We start from the raw sequence: 15,205 nt of genomic DNA on the forward strand, positions 1-15,205 counted from the left end.
TTTGTATATATCACTAAATGCCAGATGATAAAATACATTAGCAGTAAGTTGTACAGTTGAATGATTTCCAGATTTTCTTACTCATTTAACAGTAGGATATTTGCACATTTTCCTTTGGTCCTAGTTTTAAATATACTCTAAGGCACCTTTCTGTTTGTTTGTCTTTTATAACCCTTATATCTATACTAGGAGAATAAAATAACACCAGTTCTTTATTCCTAAATTCAAAGTAGAAACAATAGGATGTAAAATGTATATTAAAATTATTAATCAAATAATTAATTTTAACATATTGCCAATTATATTGCTATCCCAAATATATGAATCTATATTTAAAACTTGTAATTAGTTTATACAATGACTTCATGATACCATGTTCATATTTTCAAGATATACATAATAAAGAAGGTGCTTGGATATATCAAAGATTATGTTGCTGATGGTATAACTACAATTTTTTAAAACATTGTGGTTAAAAAAAAAACATGTAATCTGTCAAATGTAAGATATTACCAATATGTGAACATTCTCCTTTGAAATAATACAGCTTTTTAAATGCACCTTTCATTGGTTGTTCCTCTACTCCTTGCTTCATAAGTTCAACATTTACTTTCTTGAAATTGCCAAACATCAATTAATGCATATTAGGTTGGCTGGCCAGATGCTAAAGCTAATAATTGCCTAATTTATTTTGGAAAACACTTAAAATCTTTCTCTAGACTATCTATTGTAATCTTAATTGATTGTGCAGTTTTCAAGTCCTACGTTTTATTTATTCATATAAAAACAATTACTTTTTATTGACACAGTACTATCCTAATGCTCTACTATTTTTTAAATTTTATCTTATTCTTAAGGTAGATTTTCAGCACTTTGATGTAAAATTTTATTCTCATACTTTTCATATTCTCCCACAGTGTCTTTTCAGTAATCCATATGTAATTTATCTTTCACAATATTTGAAATAGTTGAGGATGGTGGTCTCATGCACCTGAATTTCAAATACATAACATATGAATCTTATCTTTTGAAACACATAGCTTTAAAATGATTCATAGCAAATTTGAGCACTTAATCCTAAATAAGAATTATACAGACTATTTAGACTTGAAACTCCTAAAACATGCTATGGTTACTTGCTCCTGCACACCACCACTCAGCCGACAGGTAAGGTAAGTTGAAAAGTGATTCCACGTGCACAGGTTTGTTTTATGGGATGTTCTACCTACAAAAAGCTGCATAAAGTCAAGAATTCTGACCACTGGAGTAAAGAGCTAAGGATCTTCCAAATTTAGTTCCAGGGATGAAATTTGGAGATTTTGAGAGAGTTTAGAAACGACCCAGCCCATCTTTGCATTTCACAGTTGCATACACTCAGAGCCAGAATCCCTTCTCAATCTGTAAGAAAGAACTCGGACTTGAGATTTCACATCCAGCTAATAACACTTTCTATTATGTTACAATTTTCCCCAAAACCAATGATGATACTGAAAAATGAATATTTTTACCAGAAAGGGGGAAATTGGTGTATGCTTCAGCAGCAAACACTCAAAATCCACAAAAAAACTGTCCATTTGATATGTGTGCCTTAGGTCACTAACACTCAACTTCCTCATCTCAACCTGAAATCTCAAATTTTATGCAAGCAAATGTTGACTTACCCAACTTCTTGAATCAAATTTTCCATCAAATACACATCACAATGCCACCTTCAGCTTTTTTAATGCTAGAATACTATTATATGTCCCTTATAGCTCGTGCCAAAGGATCCTTTGTTACAAGTGAGAAGTGGGATGTATCTTGTTTGTATTTCTATGAAATATTTCTTCCTTTCAGATTTTCTCCCCAAAACTGCAGCTTCTTCAGTATTTCATAGGATTTATTCAAAATCAATTACTCTATAAGTAAAAAAGTTCCTCCTGAATTCCAAACTTCTTTACGTGTATGTGCTTATAGCTATTACATCGCACAAAATAACTTCTTCACATTACTATTACTAATGCCCAATTATGCTTTAATTTACTCTATATATTCTGCTCCTTCACTCTGAAACTTTAAATTGCTCTCAAGTTCTTCTGGATATGCTTTTATTTTTCCAGAAGAATGCTTTTTTAAACATTAAATATTCCAAAACTGTTCGTAGATCAAATTAGATCCATTTTACTGTTCCAGTAATGCTAAATTTTCAATAAACAATTACACTACCAAGTTTATGCCCCATAATCCTCAGGACTCTAAAAACAATATCTTTTTTTAAATTTTCTAAATTCTAGCTATGTTTATGACTCAAGGGAAATAGTTCATGCCTTAGCAATAGCATTCACTGTTATCTGTTTCTCCATTCAGGTGTTCTGTTTGATTAATGGCCTTTAGAACATTACACAAAAGTTTTCTTCACATCCTGATGACACTATGGGAGAGATGACAATCTGAATCTTATATTGCATATTTGGTTATTGCTCATTCAAAGTCAAAGCTGAATTGGTGAATGAATCAAAAATTAAATAGTTTGATCAGCAGTTCATTTCTTTCTCTACTAAAGAATAGGAACACTATACATTATCTTAACAAATCTTCAAGATATATCTCTCTTAGTGCAGATAAAGAAGAAGAAAATAAATATTAACATTAGTTTTATGTGGTATCATCCTGCAAACTGTCTTCAAACATATTATGAAACTCAATAGCAAATAAATAAAAGGGGGGTGTTGAAACAAAGGGATGACAGGAAAGGAGTAAAAAAAGTCTTTGGACTTTGTAAATTATTGCCCAACATACTCTGGCCCAGGTAAATAACCAAAGGAAAAAGTTGTGGGCAAACAAGTAATACTTTAGCTCGAGAAGTAGCATAAAAATGTGTTAGAACTTTATCAAGCAACCTATATTAACTGCAAATAAAAAATTAATATCATAAATAAAGCATTACTTTTGTTCATTTCGTGTCCTCTGATGTGAATGCGTATTTCTCATTTTCAGTGTTTGTGTTTCTTTTTCACTAGAATGCCCCTTTATTAGATAAATAGGAAATTGTTTATAATAAAAAATCAACAGATTATATGTGAAAATTCCATAAGCACTTCGTAAACAACCTATCACCTTGGTATCTTCGTCCTAATTAACATAAAAACAGAAAACCGAACCAAAACCAGTACTAAAGTAAATGACTTACTACATTTTTTAAAAATACATTTTAATTCAAACATACCAGGAAAATACTAATTGGACCTATATTTTCTTTTACTACAGAATTAAAAATAATCAACATGCGAAGCAGACTAACCTTTCCCTTTCTGTCCTCAATAATATTCCTGCAGCCCTAAAGGAGAGAACACATCCTTTATGACATTGCTGCTCAGTGTCCCAACTGATCTAACTCTCTTAGACTATCAATATAAAAATCTTACATGGTTTTGAGGGTGACTTTTTTCTGGCCCTACAAAGTGAACTTCATGTCTTCATAAGACATCTTTTCTCCATGCATCTGATTATTAGGTTTCAGTATGACAGGAATGACTGGGATGGGTAGAGCAGGCACGTATGCACAGAACACAATGAACCCCTGTGCATCTCCACAACAAGAAAGATTAAAAATGAAGCTACTAATACATCTTAAGAGAGATCATACCTTCTGTGTTTTTAACATTTTCTTTTCTAAAAAAAAAACAACACACCACATTCTCTCAAAGATGTGAAAAGCAGAAATAGATACACTGTTACATATGAAAGTTTCAACCGGGTTTGCTCCAGAAGCATTTCTTTATAGTTTTCCTCTTACCTACAGTATGTGTTGGCACTGGCAGGTAGCCCTAATTCGTAGCCAAATTATTTTTGTCCCTGAAGTACAAGTATTCCCCATCGCACATGAATGAGACATGGTTTACTAGTTTACACACATCTTTATAACTGCAAGAAACCCAAACTCATTCACAAATGCTTTCATTTCAGCAAAGGGAAGGGCTACAGAACACCAGAGATATCCAGTTTGAATTCCTGGTCCCCATTCTCCATGAGAAAATGAAGAGATAAAAACCTTAACTTCAATAAAGAACTTTGGTCCTTAATGCAAGAAAAAGAAACAGATTTCTGTACACCACACTCTACATTTCATTTAAGTCAAAACATTTCAGTATAAAGAATTAAGAAAAAAAACACATCATTTAGTAATAAGCCTCAATGTCTCCACTTCAGAATTCGTCACAACCGCATAGCAGTTTTAGATAATGTGGTTCACAATAACTAGCATCCTTATGCTGCATGATCACCAGCTACACTGATACCTGCTGGACCACCTTCAATCAGTTATAGAGAAAAGCAGGAAGATGAAATAGGCAACACTTCGACATAAACATACACCACAAGTGATGATTCAGCCACAACAAAAACTAAAAAATCTCTCAGATCTAAGGCAAGACAAAACTAAAGAGCCAAGTGCCTGAAATGTTACTTAAATAATAGAAAGAGAGATTTGAAATACAATGAGCCAAGTTCAGGTTTGAATTGATTTAAAGTTAGACACTGATTTCCAATGTCTATGAACATCTACAAGCTTTTGTTTTTAATTGTCCTTCTGTCATGTTTTATGGATAAAAAAACTCCTTAAACTACCTTGTAATAGATTAACTGCTTTCAAGCTGAGTGACAAAAGGGCATAATGACCGGAAAAAAAAAGAATGATACAGAAGAAACAGAAAAGGCATGTTAACAAGTTTGTCAACAAACCTGGGTAATTCTCATGAAGTACCGGTGAAGGCTCAGTGGTTCTAAACTGGCAGCATTCAAGTTGGGTTCATATTTGGGTTTTTTGTTTTGTTTGTTTTTTTAAACCACCTGTCCTAAAACGACATTGTTTATGCTAATTATCTTTGTTTATGCCACAATTCTGCTTGTTTACTACATTCTTTTAAAATACCATATCCCTCTAAAGGGTTCTCACCAGAATTCTTCTCAATCCTGTTCCGGTCTGGTCCTCCTCAGCAGCCCACTGAGCAGAATGCAGCTCTACAATGAAGGCGCAAGAGCTGGGAACAACTTAGAGTCTCTGACTCCTCAGGCTGGCAAAGGCAGGAGGACTGCTGAGGTTTCACTCAGGCTCCAACGGAAAAGGATACTGAATGTGTAGAAATGCAACACCCCCCTATTGGACAAGCAGAACCATACACCACTGTGTCTGCAGAGGAGACGTATAAAACTCTCAACTAGTAAGTGAAGAGAGGAACAGCTAATTCTAAAGGGAAAGGAGACAGGCTATCCAACTGCAGGAGAAAACATATAAGATAAAAAGAGACAGAAAGAGGTCTTCTCCTGAACCATGAGCAGGTCTTGATTAAAAGGAAGGAATGTGTAGCATCCTCCTAAAGGGTGTCTAAATAAATACTGTTCCCTGAAGGAACACAGTATAGTCTTTAAATGTTTTCTTCTCTAGCAAAGCCACTCATTCGTCTGTGTCACACTATAGGCTAGCAATACCACTACATGCAGTTAACATTCAAATGTTGTGTTTAATATAAATGATGATGCTATCAATTGATGAACAGGAAAGGGCAGGATGAATGAGGCAAGAAAGAATTTGCTATGTTTTAGTCCATTTCTTGTTCAACAAATTTTTTCCATTAGAAGGAAAGTATTTCATGCTGTGGTTAAATCTATGAACATCTTTTTATCTGATTGCCATCATCTGGGTCAGAGAACTGACATAATAAACTATATGTGAATTAGTTAGTACAAGAGAAACATATTAGTTTATTTCCCATCTTATTAGTTAACCTCATTGAAATGATAAATGAATAACAAATTATAGAAGAAAGCAAAAATCCATCATTATACCTAGTCAAATAATCTATAAAAAGGAAGGTGTTCAACCTACAGAATACATATCTGCGTTATGCATATACTCATTAGGAGGCTGGAGAATTGACAGTGGAAACAATAGATAATAAAGATCAGATTTTATCCATAAACATACTTTTGTTTTTTTAAATGCGTTATAAATGTAATCCATTTGAAATAGCTTCCAGCTCTGTGGAGAAGTAATGTGCTGAAGTATTAGAATAGGTCATTTAATTTGCCTCTCAGTTCTGATGCATATACAGATTATAGTTAAAAGCTCCCTAAGAGCAGGTAAAGACTTTGTCATATGCTTATTATATTTGAGAAACATGTGAAGTAATCATAACATTCACACATTTCTCTATCAGTTAATCTGCTAAACACTGAGCAGCATACAATGCCACCTGACATTTAACCCTTACTTGTTTTGGTAATCAGTCAGGTCTCTGCTAAGCCTTCAGGACCGTACTCCAGTGTGAGTGTGACAGAAGTGCAGTTTGCCCATTGCTTCAAGCAAGCTGCATTCCAAGCTACTATTATAGCTCAGTTAACTTGCAGGCTTACTGAGAAGGTAATTAAAATCTATAATCAATGATAGCCACCTTTACTCTACAAGGTAATAGTAAATAAAAAATAATAAAATGAACAAAGGCAGATATCAGAACATCCTGAAAACATAATGTCAAAGTTACAGGTTTACGATTTCCTTCAGGTGATAGAATGTGATCAGGTAACTTTCCTTCGATTCACAGCTAGAGATTACCTGCTAACATGACTGTCTTATCACATGAGTACAATTATTTTTTAAGTCCCTAATTAAATCACATAAATCTGTCTGAGTAATAAGTATTTTATAACTATGGCTAAACTTTAGGTAATTAAAGTACTGCTAATGTTAGAGGGATCCTTGTAGACCGCTAATACTAATGTTTCATGGTAGTGTAACAAATTAGTTTTTCATAATACCTTATGTATATGGCTTCAGAAAAACACTTAAAAGTTTCTTACTGTGAAAAAAAATTGTCTCTTTAGTCAATATGACCACAAATAAATATGATAGGTATATAAGTTAGATTTTCATTACAGAAGAGTAAAACCTTCTGACTGAGTAAAATACGCAATCGTTGTCTGCACCCGTTTTGAGAGAAGCAATCAAGTAGGTGATACTATGAACTTAATTTGCTGCATCCTACTACGTTCAATCCCAATTTCTCTATTTATTATGAAACTGTTTTCTTAATCTCTCATCTTACCCTTGCTTTTTACTGAAGTCTCTAACATAAAGCAGTTGGAAAGTGACATGTAGTTTAGTCATAACACTATTATATTATCAAATAGAATAACTATAAAGGAACGAAATGGAATACAATTGTGATGATAGTATCAAAAACTCATTTTTTTCATTCATCAGAAATAAACTAATATTAATATTTAAGGCAAAATTTAAATATTTTCCTTCTAGGAAAGGAAAATTCTTACCTCACAATTTTTTATTGTTTTATTTTTAGGGAAATATATAATTTCTCTGTCTTCTTTTAAAAAATTTTAGGAGAGTTCAGACTTTCATTCTTTTATGACGCTATTGCTAACATTTAGATCATGTTGCCAATTATGTTCCCTCTAAAATTGCTTACAAACAATTCCTTAGGATATACTTTGCCTATTCACCTCCCACCTGAGAATTGTGTTTTTCATTAGTCATAATCAATTATGACAAGGACGCTTGCAAGTAAAAATAATTCTTTTTTACATTTTAGAATCACTCTTTAACTTGCTCTACCTCCTGGAAATTTTTTTTAACAGTCAATGAAATTGCTACTAGTTTTGAATTTCTTAACAACTGCATATTAGTCTGACAGTATTGACCATATACATTTCTAGGGCTGATAATACACACATAACATGTATAAATCCAAATTTTGATTCTGATTTTTAAGTTTTGAATATTCCTTAAAGTTCCAACTAGTGAACAGGTTGCAGAGAATAACAGAAGATGGGCATGGCTCTATAAATAAAATTAGATAAAAAGATCACATAAAACTTCCAAAATACATGACCCCTAAGCAACTTGTTTATATCCTCTAGAGCAAAGTTCTCTATCTCACAAAGACATTTAGAAGTCTTTTTTTTTCAGATTTCAGACTAAGTTTGAGTGAACAACTCACTATAGCAGGTGAATAAATAGAATAAAAATTAGCACTTGATAGAAAATCCCTACTTATTCAATGCAAGTTGCAAATATTTGAAAAATGCAAAGAAAACCTGACTATATGTGATAGTATAGTTATAGAATATATACCTCCTTTGGAGAATATATGTATTCACTATTGACACTGCAAGTTATATATGCTATGTAGATGAATATATATACACCCACTCATACAAATTCAATGTAAATAAATAGTAATGAATTTATTGAGATTTTTGTATATGTTACCACATATAACTGTAGGGGAAATTATTAAGATTTTTATATTATATGACAGTTTTCAAAATTATTTTAGCTACTACTATTGCCAAACATGCTGTCTATACTAACAACTCTATTGATTATCACTTGCTTATTTAATTAGCCAGTTAGAAAAGCATGCCTCTAGGTGACAACAACAACAAAAAGAAATTCTAATCAGGAGGAAAAAAATTGTTAAGAGACTTGAGCATCAGAATAGGAAAGGTAAAAGTTTAGTTTAAAAGAGATAACTGAAAAAAATACAAATAAAGTTCACAGCAGGAAAGCTTGCCTATATAGAGAAATAGGCTACAGTCTGTTAATATGTAACTACCTTTTTATAAGAACAGTCTGTTAACATGCTTACGAATCAGACTCAGAGTTTTATTTTCAAAAAGTATAGAGTTGAAGAATACTGTTATTTCAGTGATACCCTGAGCACATGCTGGGAAAGTTACTATTGTATATTAACAAACTGCTACATTAAGCAATATTATATTCCAATATCAATAACATCAACATATACTTATGAAATAGGCTATATTTGCAAACAAAAGCTATTTGAAAGAGTTAATGTATAAAACTTGAAAAGATGAATTCAAACTATTAAGAACACTCAACCTTTCACTGATATTATCTAGTGAGGATTCACCTTAATTAAAAAAAATGATGAAGAAGCAATGAAAGAAAGAAGACAGTATTAAAGTGTATATGTTGGCTATTTTACTTTCTTCCCTGATCTGATATTGGTTTCTCTAATTCTGGACACATCAAACATTATTTTATTCTTAATATCCTTCTCTTCAATTGCTTCACTTCTAGAATGTCTTAATCTTTGTCCTTTCTTTTTTCATCTTTTCATATCAAATTCAGTTGTTTGAGCGATGAACAGCTTGACTTAGCATATTTTTAACCAGCTGGTCTAGCACCTAGCTTGCATTGCATAGTCAGATACAACAAATGTTTATACAGAAGGTAGCTTTCATGAAATTGAAAAAAAAAAGCCTGGGTATTATGCATCCTGGCTTTTTTTAGATTTTTTTAAAAATTCACCATACAGAATACAAAGTTTGAATTCTTTTTAATGGCAAACAAAATTCTATTTATAGTTCTAAAAATGAACTTATGCTGGGATAAGAACTCAAATTTTAAAAAATTTCAATGTGAACTTATAGGAACACTAAGAAGGCTAAAATTCTTGCAAAGCCCTGCTTCACTTACATCAACATCAAATAGAAGGATATTGCACATATATCTCCAAATAGGAACTACTTAATTACAAATACATGTATTCCCCTTAGAGCAAGAGGGGATATATTGTAAATCAAAATTTAGTTTAAGACAGCAGTGCTTAAAGTGGTCACGAAAACTTAGAAAGTGATCATCCCATTTCCCTTTTTTTGACATCTCAAAAATAATCTAAGGGATTGCTGCAATATTAAATATTCTTTAAAATAATCTGCTCTCTTATATCAACAAAAGGTCATGTGCTTTACTGAGCAGCTCCCAAAGTTTTACGAAGGATCACATAGGAACTTACAGCCTCCGTTTTAACCACCACTAAAATCTTCTGTCACCCCAGGAATTGCCAGACGGAGATGTTGAAAATGGTTAACAACTCTGCACAAAAGCACTTAAAAAGGTGTAGAAGGGAAGAAAAATATCAATGAAGGAAGAAAGTAAAAGAGTGAATGAGAAAGAGAAAAGAAGCCAGTGAGGGAGAGAGAGAGGGAGATGCTTAATGCTCATTTAATTTCCTGTTATAGGACGCAACCTAAAAACACTGAAATCTCAGAGACTTTACAAATCAGTTCAATTTGGTCCGGGTAATCACCACCAAAAATCAGCTAACAAGATTGCAGAAACACTGAGCTAAAAGCTTTTCTAACAAACGGGGCAGCATCTTCCAATTGATTCAGAGACGACTGTAAAATGGGAGAGTTGTACTTCAATATATTAGGGGGTAAAAACTGTACTCACCTTTCAAACTCCTGAGGTAAATCAGGGTCAGTAAGCATGCTGGAAAAGCACAATTTCCCTTTGTCACAGCAGCCACCTATGATCGTCTCCAACTGAACCTGTCAAGTGAGTCCAAACCTTCTAAACCAATTGATTTTCTCTTCTCCTCTCTCTCTCTCTCTCTCTCTCTCTCTCTCTCTCTCTCAATCTCTCTCTCTCTTCCCCCTCATCCCCCCTCCCTCTCCTAGGACTCCTTGACCAGTCTCTTAAAGGGGTAGCGCACTTCCAGCAGCGGGGTCTGGCTGCTCCCCCTTCCACGGGGCTGCATGCTCTTTAGGGCTGCAAGGCACTAGACAACCTCAGGGTGCCTGTCCTTTCCTTTTAATTCTCTCTTCTAGACATCACCGAATGTGAGGAGTCAACTCCTTTAACACATCTCCCATACTCTCTCTCCTCCAAATAATAAAAGTCTGTCTCTCTCTCCTTCACACACACACACACACACACACACACACACACACACAGCATGGTTTTTTTCTAAAATGCATTTGCTGCTGATTAAAAGAGAAATCTGCACACTAGCAGAACCCCGATCAAACTGCATTATTAACTTATTAAGCAAAGAAATGATAGCAATAGCCTTTTTTTTACACAAAGAATTGTTATTCCTTCTCACCCCTTCCTAGGCTCTTTCTGTGAGCACACGGAAACACACACACACACACACACACACACACACACACACTCGCACACAACAATCAGGCATTGTTCTGAGGGAAGAAAAGCAACTTTGACAGATTGAAATATAGCAGAGGCCCCTTCAAGGAAACCTGTAAACAACTTGTCACTCACTCTGTCCGTCTCACTGTTCGCCCGTGCTTTCCACAAAGTGGTGCGAACGTCCTGGCAACCCAAGCAAAGTTTCCTCAGCTCCAAACTCCATAAAACGCGGTGTGCGATGTGGAGGGGAATAGGTATCCACATGCCAAAATCACACGCCCGCGTACACACCACACACACATACACACACACACACACACACACGCACGCACGAGGAAACAAAAAGCGCAAACCAAACAACAAAAACAAAAAGAAAACAAAAAGATGCGACCAGCAAACTGTCCTGCCTGGGACTGCTGGGAGGTCAGGGGTGGGAAGCGCTCCCCTGGCTGTGGGTCTCTTTAATTTCCTCTGCCCAGGCGCGTACACACCACACACACACACACACACACACACACACACACGCACGCACGAGGAAACAAAAAGCGCAAACCAAACAACAAAAACAAAAAGAAAACAAAAAGATGCGACCAGCAAACTGTCCTGCCTGGGACTGCTGGGAGGTCAGGGGTGGGAAGCGCTCCCCTGGCTGTGGGTCTCTTTAATTTCCTCTGCCCAGGCAGCCACAGATAACAAGGTGGACAAACTATGGCTTTACAGATCCTAGGCTGGCTGGCAAGGCACAGCCTCCATAGCAGTTCCAATTATCTAGATAAAAATCTGGCAGGCGAGGAAGGTAATCAGGTAATGTACCTTTGACATGAAATGACAGAGGCACATACACCACATACACACAGAGAGAGACACTTACACAGACACGCACGCAGAGCTGGTGGCTGCCCCGCGCACCGCAGCATCTGGTCAGGGAGTAAGCACACACTCACCAACACGAGATAGTGTGCATTCTTCACACACACACACACACACACACTCACACACACACACACACACACACACACTCAGTCACTCACACACGCTCTCCACTCCTACTGGGAGGGTTCGTTCTGCACAAAAGGCTACATTACAGAGCCCGCCCCAATAAGGGAAAGAGAGAAAAAAAAGCCTTCCATTGTTGAGAGGGCAGGTCAGTTGATTAGATTTTCTGTGGAGAATTCCACGAGGAAATTCCCTTCAAAGCCGAAGTGATTAACTGGGGGCTATTCTGGAAATGGAGCAGACAATGGCTCAATAGTCTGCACAGCCAATGTCCAGGCTGGCACTGAACTCACTTTAAAAAAAAAATAAAAGCCAGACTCCCTGTTCTTTTCCACACATTCCCCCCCAACCCCCTCCACTCCTTCCAACTTCCCCTCCCAATTCCTTTTATTTTGCAGCTGGACAACATTAAGGGCCTTTAAAACCACAAGGGTTGACCCCACAGCAGTTTGATTAGGTCCCACTTTTTTTTTCCCCTGGCGACAGGCAGACAGTAAGTTTACTTTCTTAGACATACACAATGTGACACCATACACATATTCAAATATCACAATCAATGATTCACCGTCTCATATTAATCAATTTATTATTCATTCAAAGCTTATAATTTTTTGACAAAGTTGATAATAACTTATTAATGCAATCCATCATTCACATGATGGAGTATCCTAAAAATAAACATATACTAGTATATACTACAAAATCAATGTGGAATCAGCCTTAAGCATGTCACTATGGAGTTAAGACACTAACAAAACACAGAATTATGACCCACCCTGAAAAAGCTGTTAACAAGGGATGTGGCAAAAATGACTTGACGCTGACATGATTTTCATTTTCAGCAGTTGGGGAAGGGGGACGGATATTACTCACTATTCTTTCTTGTCATTAGCCTCAAATTATTTTTTATTATAGCCACAACTCACTCCTACATAGAAAAATGAGAAAATTGCTGCATGTACTTTACATATGTTTTTAGCCCTTATGAGACCTACAATCTGAAACATTCTAATTGATAAAGTATACAGAAATAATATTTTATATTGTTCACATTGCTTATGAGAATTAGGGGATGGTAGCTGCGTGGCTAGCGACTATGTACCCTTTAAAAATAGTTTTGTTTTTTAAATTTCCAAATTAGAGACTGTTGCTTCCTCTTATATACATAGAGAAAAAATGAAGAAGGAGGGAGGTGAGTTACAGGGGCAATGGGAGGTGGATTCAGGAAAAGGAGGAAGCAGTGAGGAGAGGATGCAGGGAGAGCACAAGAAGGAGACATAGTGGCAGCATAAAGATAGAAACAAAGATAATGGCCATAAGGCAGGATGCTGAGATCCGTATGGTCCCAGCTGCTGTCTTGCTACAGCTAATACCTCTGGTTGTTTCTCTGAAACTCTAATCCAGAAGGTCAGCCGAGCAGGTAAGAAAGAGAGTGTGAATGTTTGAGGCCACCTATAGCATAACGGAAAGATGCTCATATCAGGATCTTCCTTGTCTTTGGTTTTGTTTTCAGAGACACTCAATATATGTATGTGTGGATATGCATGTGCCAAATAAACACACAGAATACATAGGAACATATTAAATGGTTTGGAAGTCAGTTTCAGGTTTCAGTGTATTTCTATAAACATTACTGGAGCTATTCAAAAACACAAATTATTTCTTGCACAATCATCCCTACTGAACAATTTAAAATAGACTAGGAACTAGACAGAAAATTTGCCAAATATAATAACGATCATTTTAATAATGATATTTGGAACTAATGGAACTCCCAAGCTCATAAGGAAGTTTGTTCACATAGATTAGCTCATGGATCTTGTGCAGCATAGAGAAGAGGGGGTCTGTATATCCCTAAGTTCCCCAGTGTTTAAACTTGGGCAAAAGGAATTTAAAGTCATACAAATGGTTAGTGGTCCATTTGTTACTTGAAGCCAGATCTTATTTCACTTGTGACACTATAATACACAATAAAATAACACTCTAGAATTTATAGCTGAATGAAAATCCCAAGATGGTACTCACTTTTTAAGTGAACTAAAAGGCTTTCAAATAATTGCTAATGAAATTAAATTTGATATAATCTCATTGGCATATGAAGTTAGTACTGTATTTGATGGTTGAATGGAATAAATATTTCTAAATTTAACTCTCTAGGCCATAAAAGTTTTCTTTCATTTGAATTCTATATTGCAAATTCAAATTTAGGCAACATTTAGAATGTCAGCAAAAGAGAAGGCAGTTATAAAATGTTCTCATAAAGTCCTATCATTGGCAATTTCATTAAATGATTGAATTGATCTAATAAATCCAATATTAAATAGTAAATTAATATATGAAACTTTTTATTTTACAGTAAATATTAAAATGGTTAAATAATATATATGTCAATGACTACCATATAATATGTGTTAAAAAAACATATTCTTTATCAATTACCTGAAAAGTTTAACATAATCACTCCACTATGTATCTGGTATTTTCTGTATAGGAATTAACATATGAATATGATTTTGCTATCTATAATAATAAAAGCGTAATAAGACCAGATGTCCTTCCAGAAGAAGCCTGGGCTGCAAGGGAAGCCCCGGTCCTGGTTACCCGCGGGAAGTCGGTGCCGGCAGCCGGGGGAAGGAAGGCCTACTCTTGCACAAGTTTTGTGCATTGGGCCTCTAGTACTATTATAAGTAGGTCTCCAGAAGGTTTCATAATATATGTAGATTGAGATATACTTTAGTATTCACTGAACATCTACTAAATGCCTACCAAGATGTTAAGTACTATGATTTCAAAAGAAGAATTCAAGAAAAATTTGTAACAAATCTAAATTAAATATATCTGACCAAAACTCAAACTAATTGTTTCATATCCAAGCCCTCTAAGGCAAATACGTTAAGAAAAGCTAAAACCAAAATAAGTAAGCAAATGAGGAAAAAGCGATGATGAGAACTGAATTGAGTAATAATTAAATTGGTGGGAAATCTGAAAATGATCTAAAAACACAAATATACTAACATAAATACATCTTCAGAGAAGACCAGAGTAAAAACTACAATAAAACAACATTAAAAAAAGCAAATTTTAATTTAATGAGCTTCTTTGACACTGTTACAGTAGAACTATGGAAAATAGAGTGAACCTGAAAAAGTATGTTTTTGAGCTCATGTTGTTTCCACTGCAAAAGAAGGAGCTCACACAGACGAAGAAAATATAAGATAAGCTACTGAATGCTGCTGGGACTATCCCAAACATTTA

General features: G+C 35.1%; 1 protein-coding gene across 6 annotated transcripts in view; it reads right to left on the bottom strand.

Annotated features, from left to right (window-relative positions):
- Positions 1-12,005, bottom strand: part of SOX5 (SRY (sex determining region Y)-box 5) — a 414,575-nt gene extending 402,570 nt beyond the window's left edge. For 3 of the 6 annotated variants that reach the window (XM_014544247.1, XM_014544246.1, XM_005871812.2), the window contains exon 1: positions 10,256-10,414. In XM_014544247.1, the coding sequence (XP_014399733.1) occupies positions 10,256-10,293 (38 nt within the window). In that variant the 5' untranslated portion in view covers positions 10,294-10,414. Of the gene's footprint in view, positions 1-4,933; positions 5,062-10,255; positions 10,415-11,086; positions 11,194-11,825 lie in introns of those variants that run through there. The other 3 variants (XM_014544242.1, XM_014544245.1, XM_014544244.1) reach the window with 3 other exon arrangements.
- Positions 12,006-15,205: the final 3,200 nt, after the last annotated feature.

Source organism: Myotis brandtii, unplaced genomic scaffold, assembly GCF_000412655.1.
Source record: "Myotis brandtii unplaced genomic scaffold, ASM41265v1 scaffold358, whole genome shotgun sequence".
NCBI lineage: Eukaryota > Metazoa > Chordata > Mammalia > Chiroptera > Vespertilionidae > Myotis > Myotis brandtii.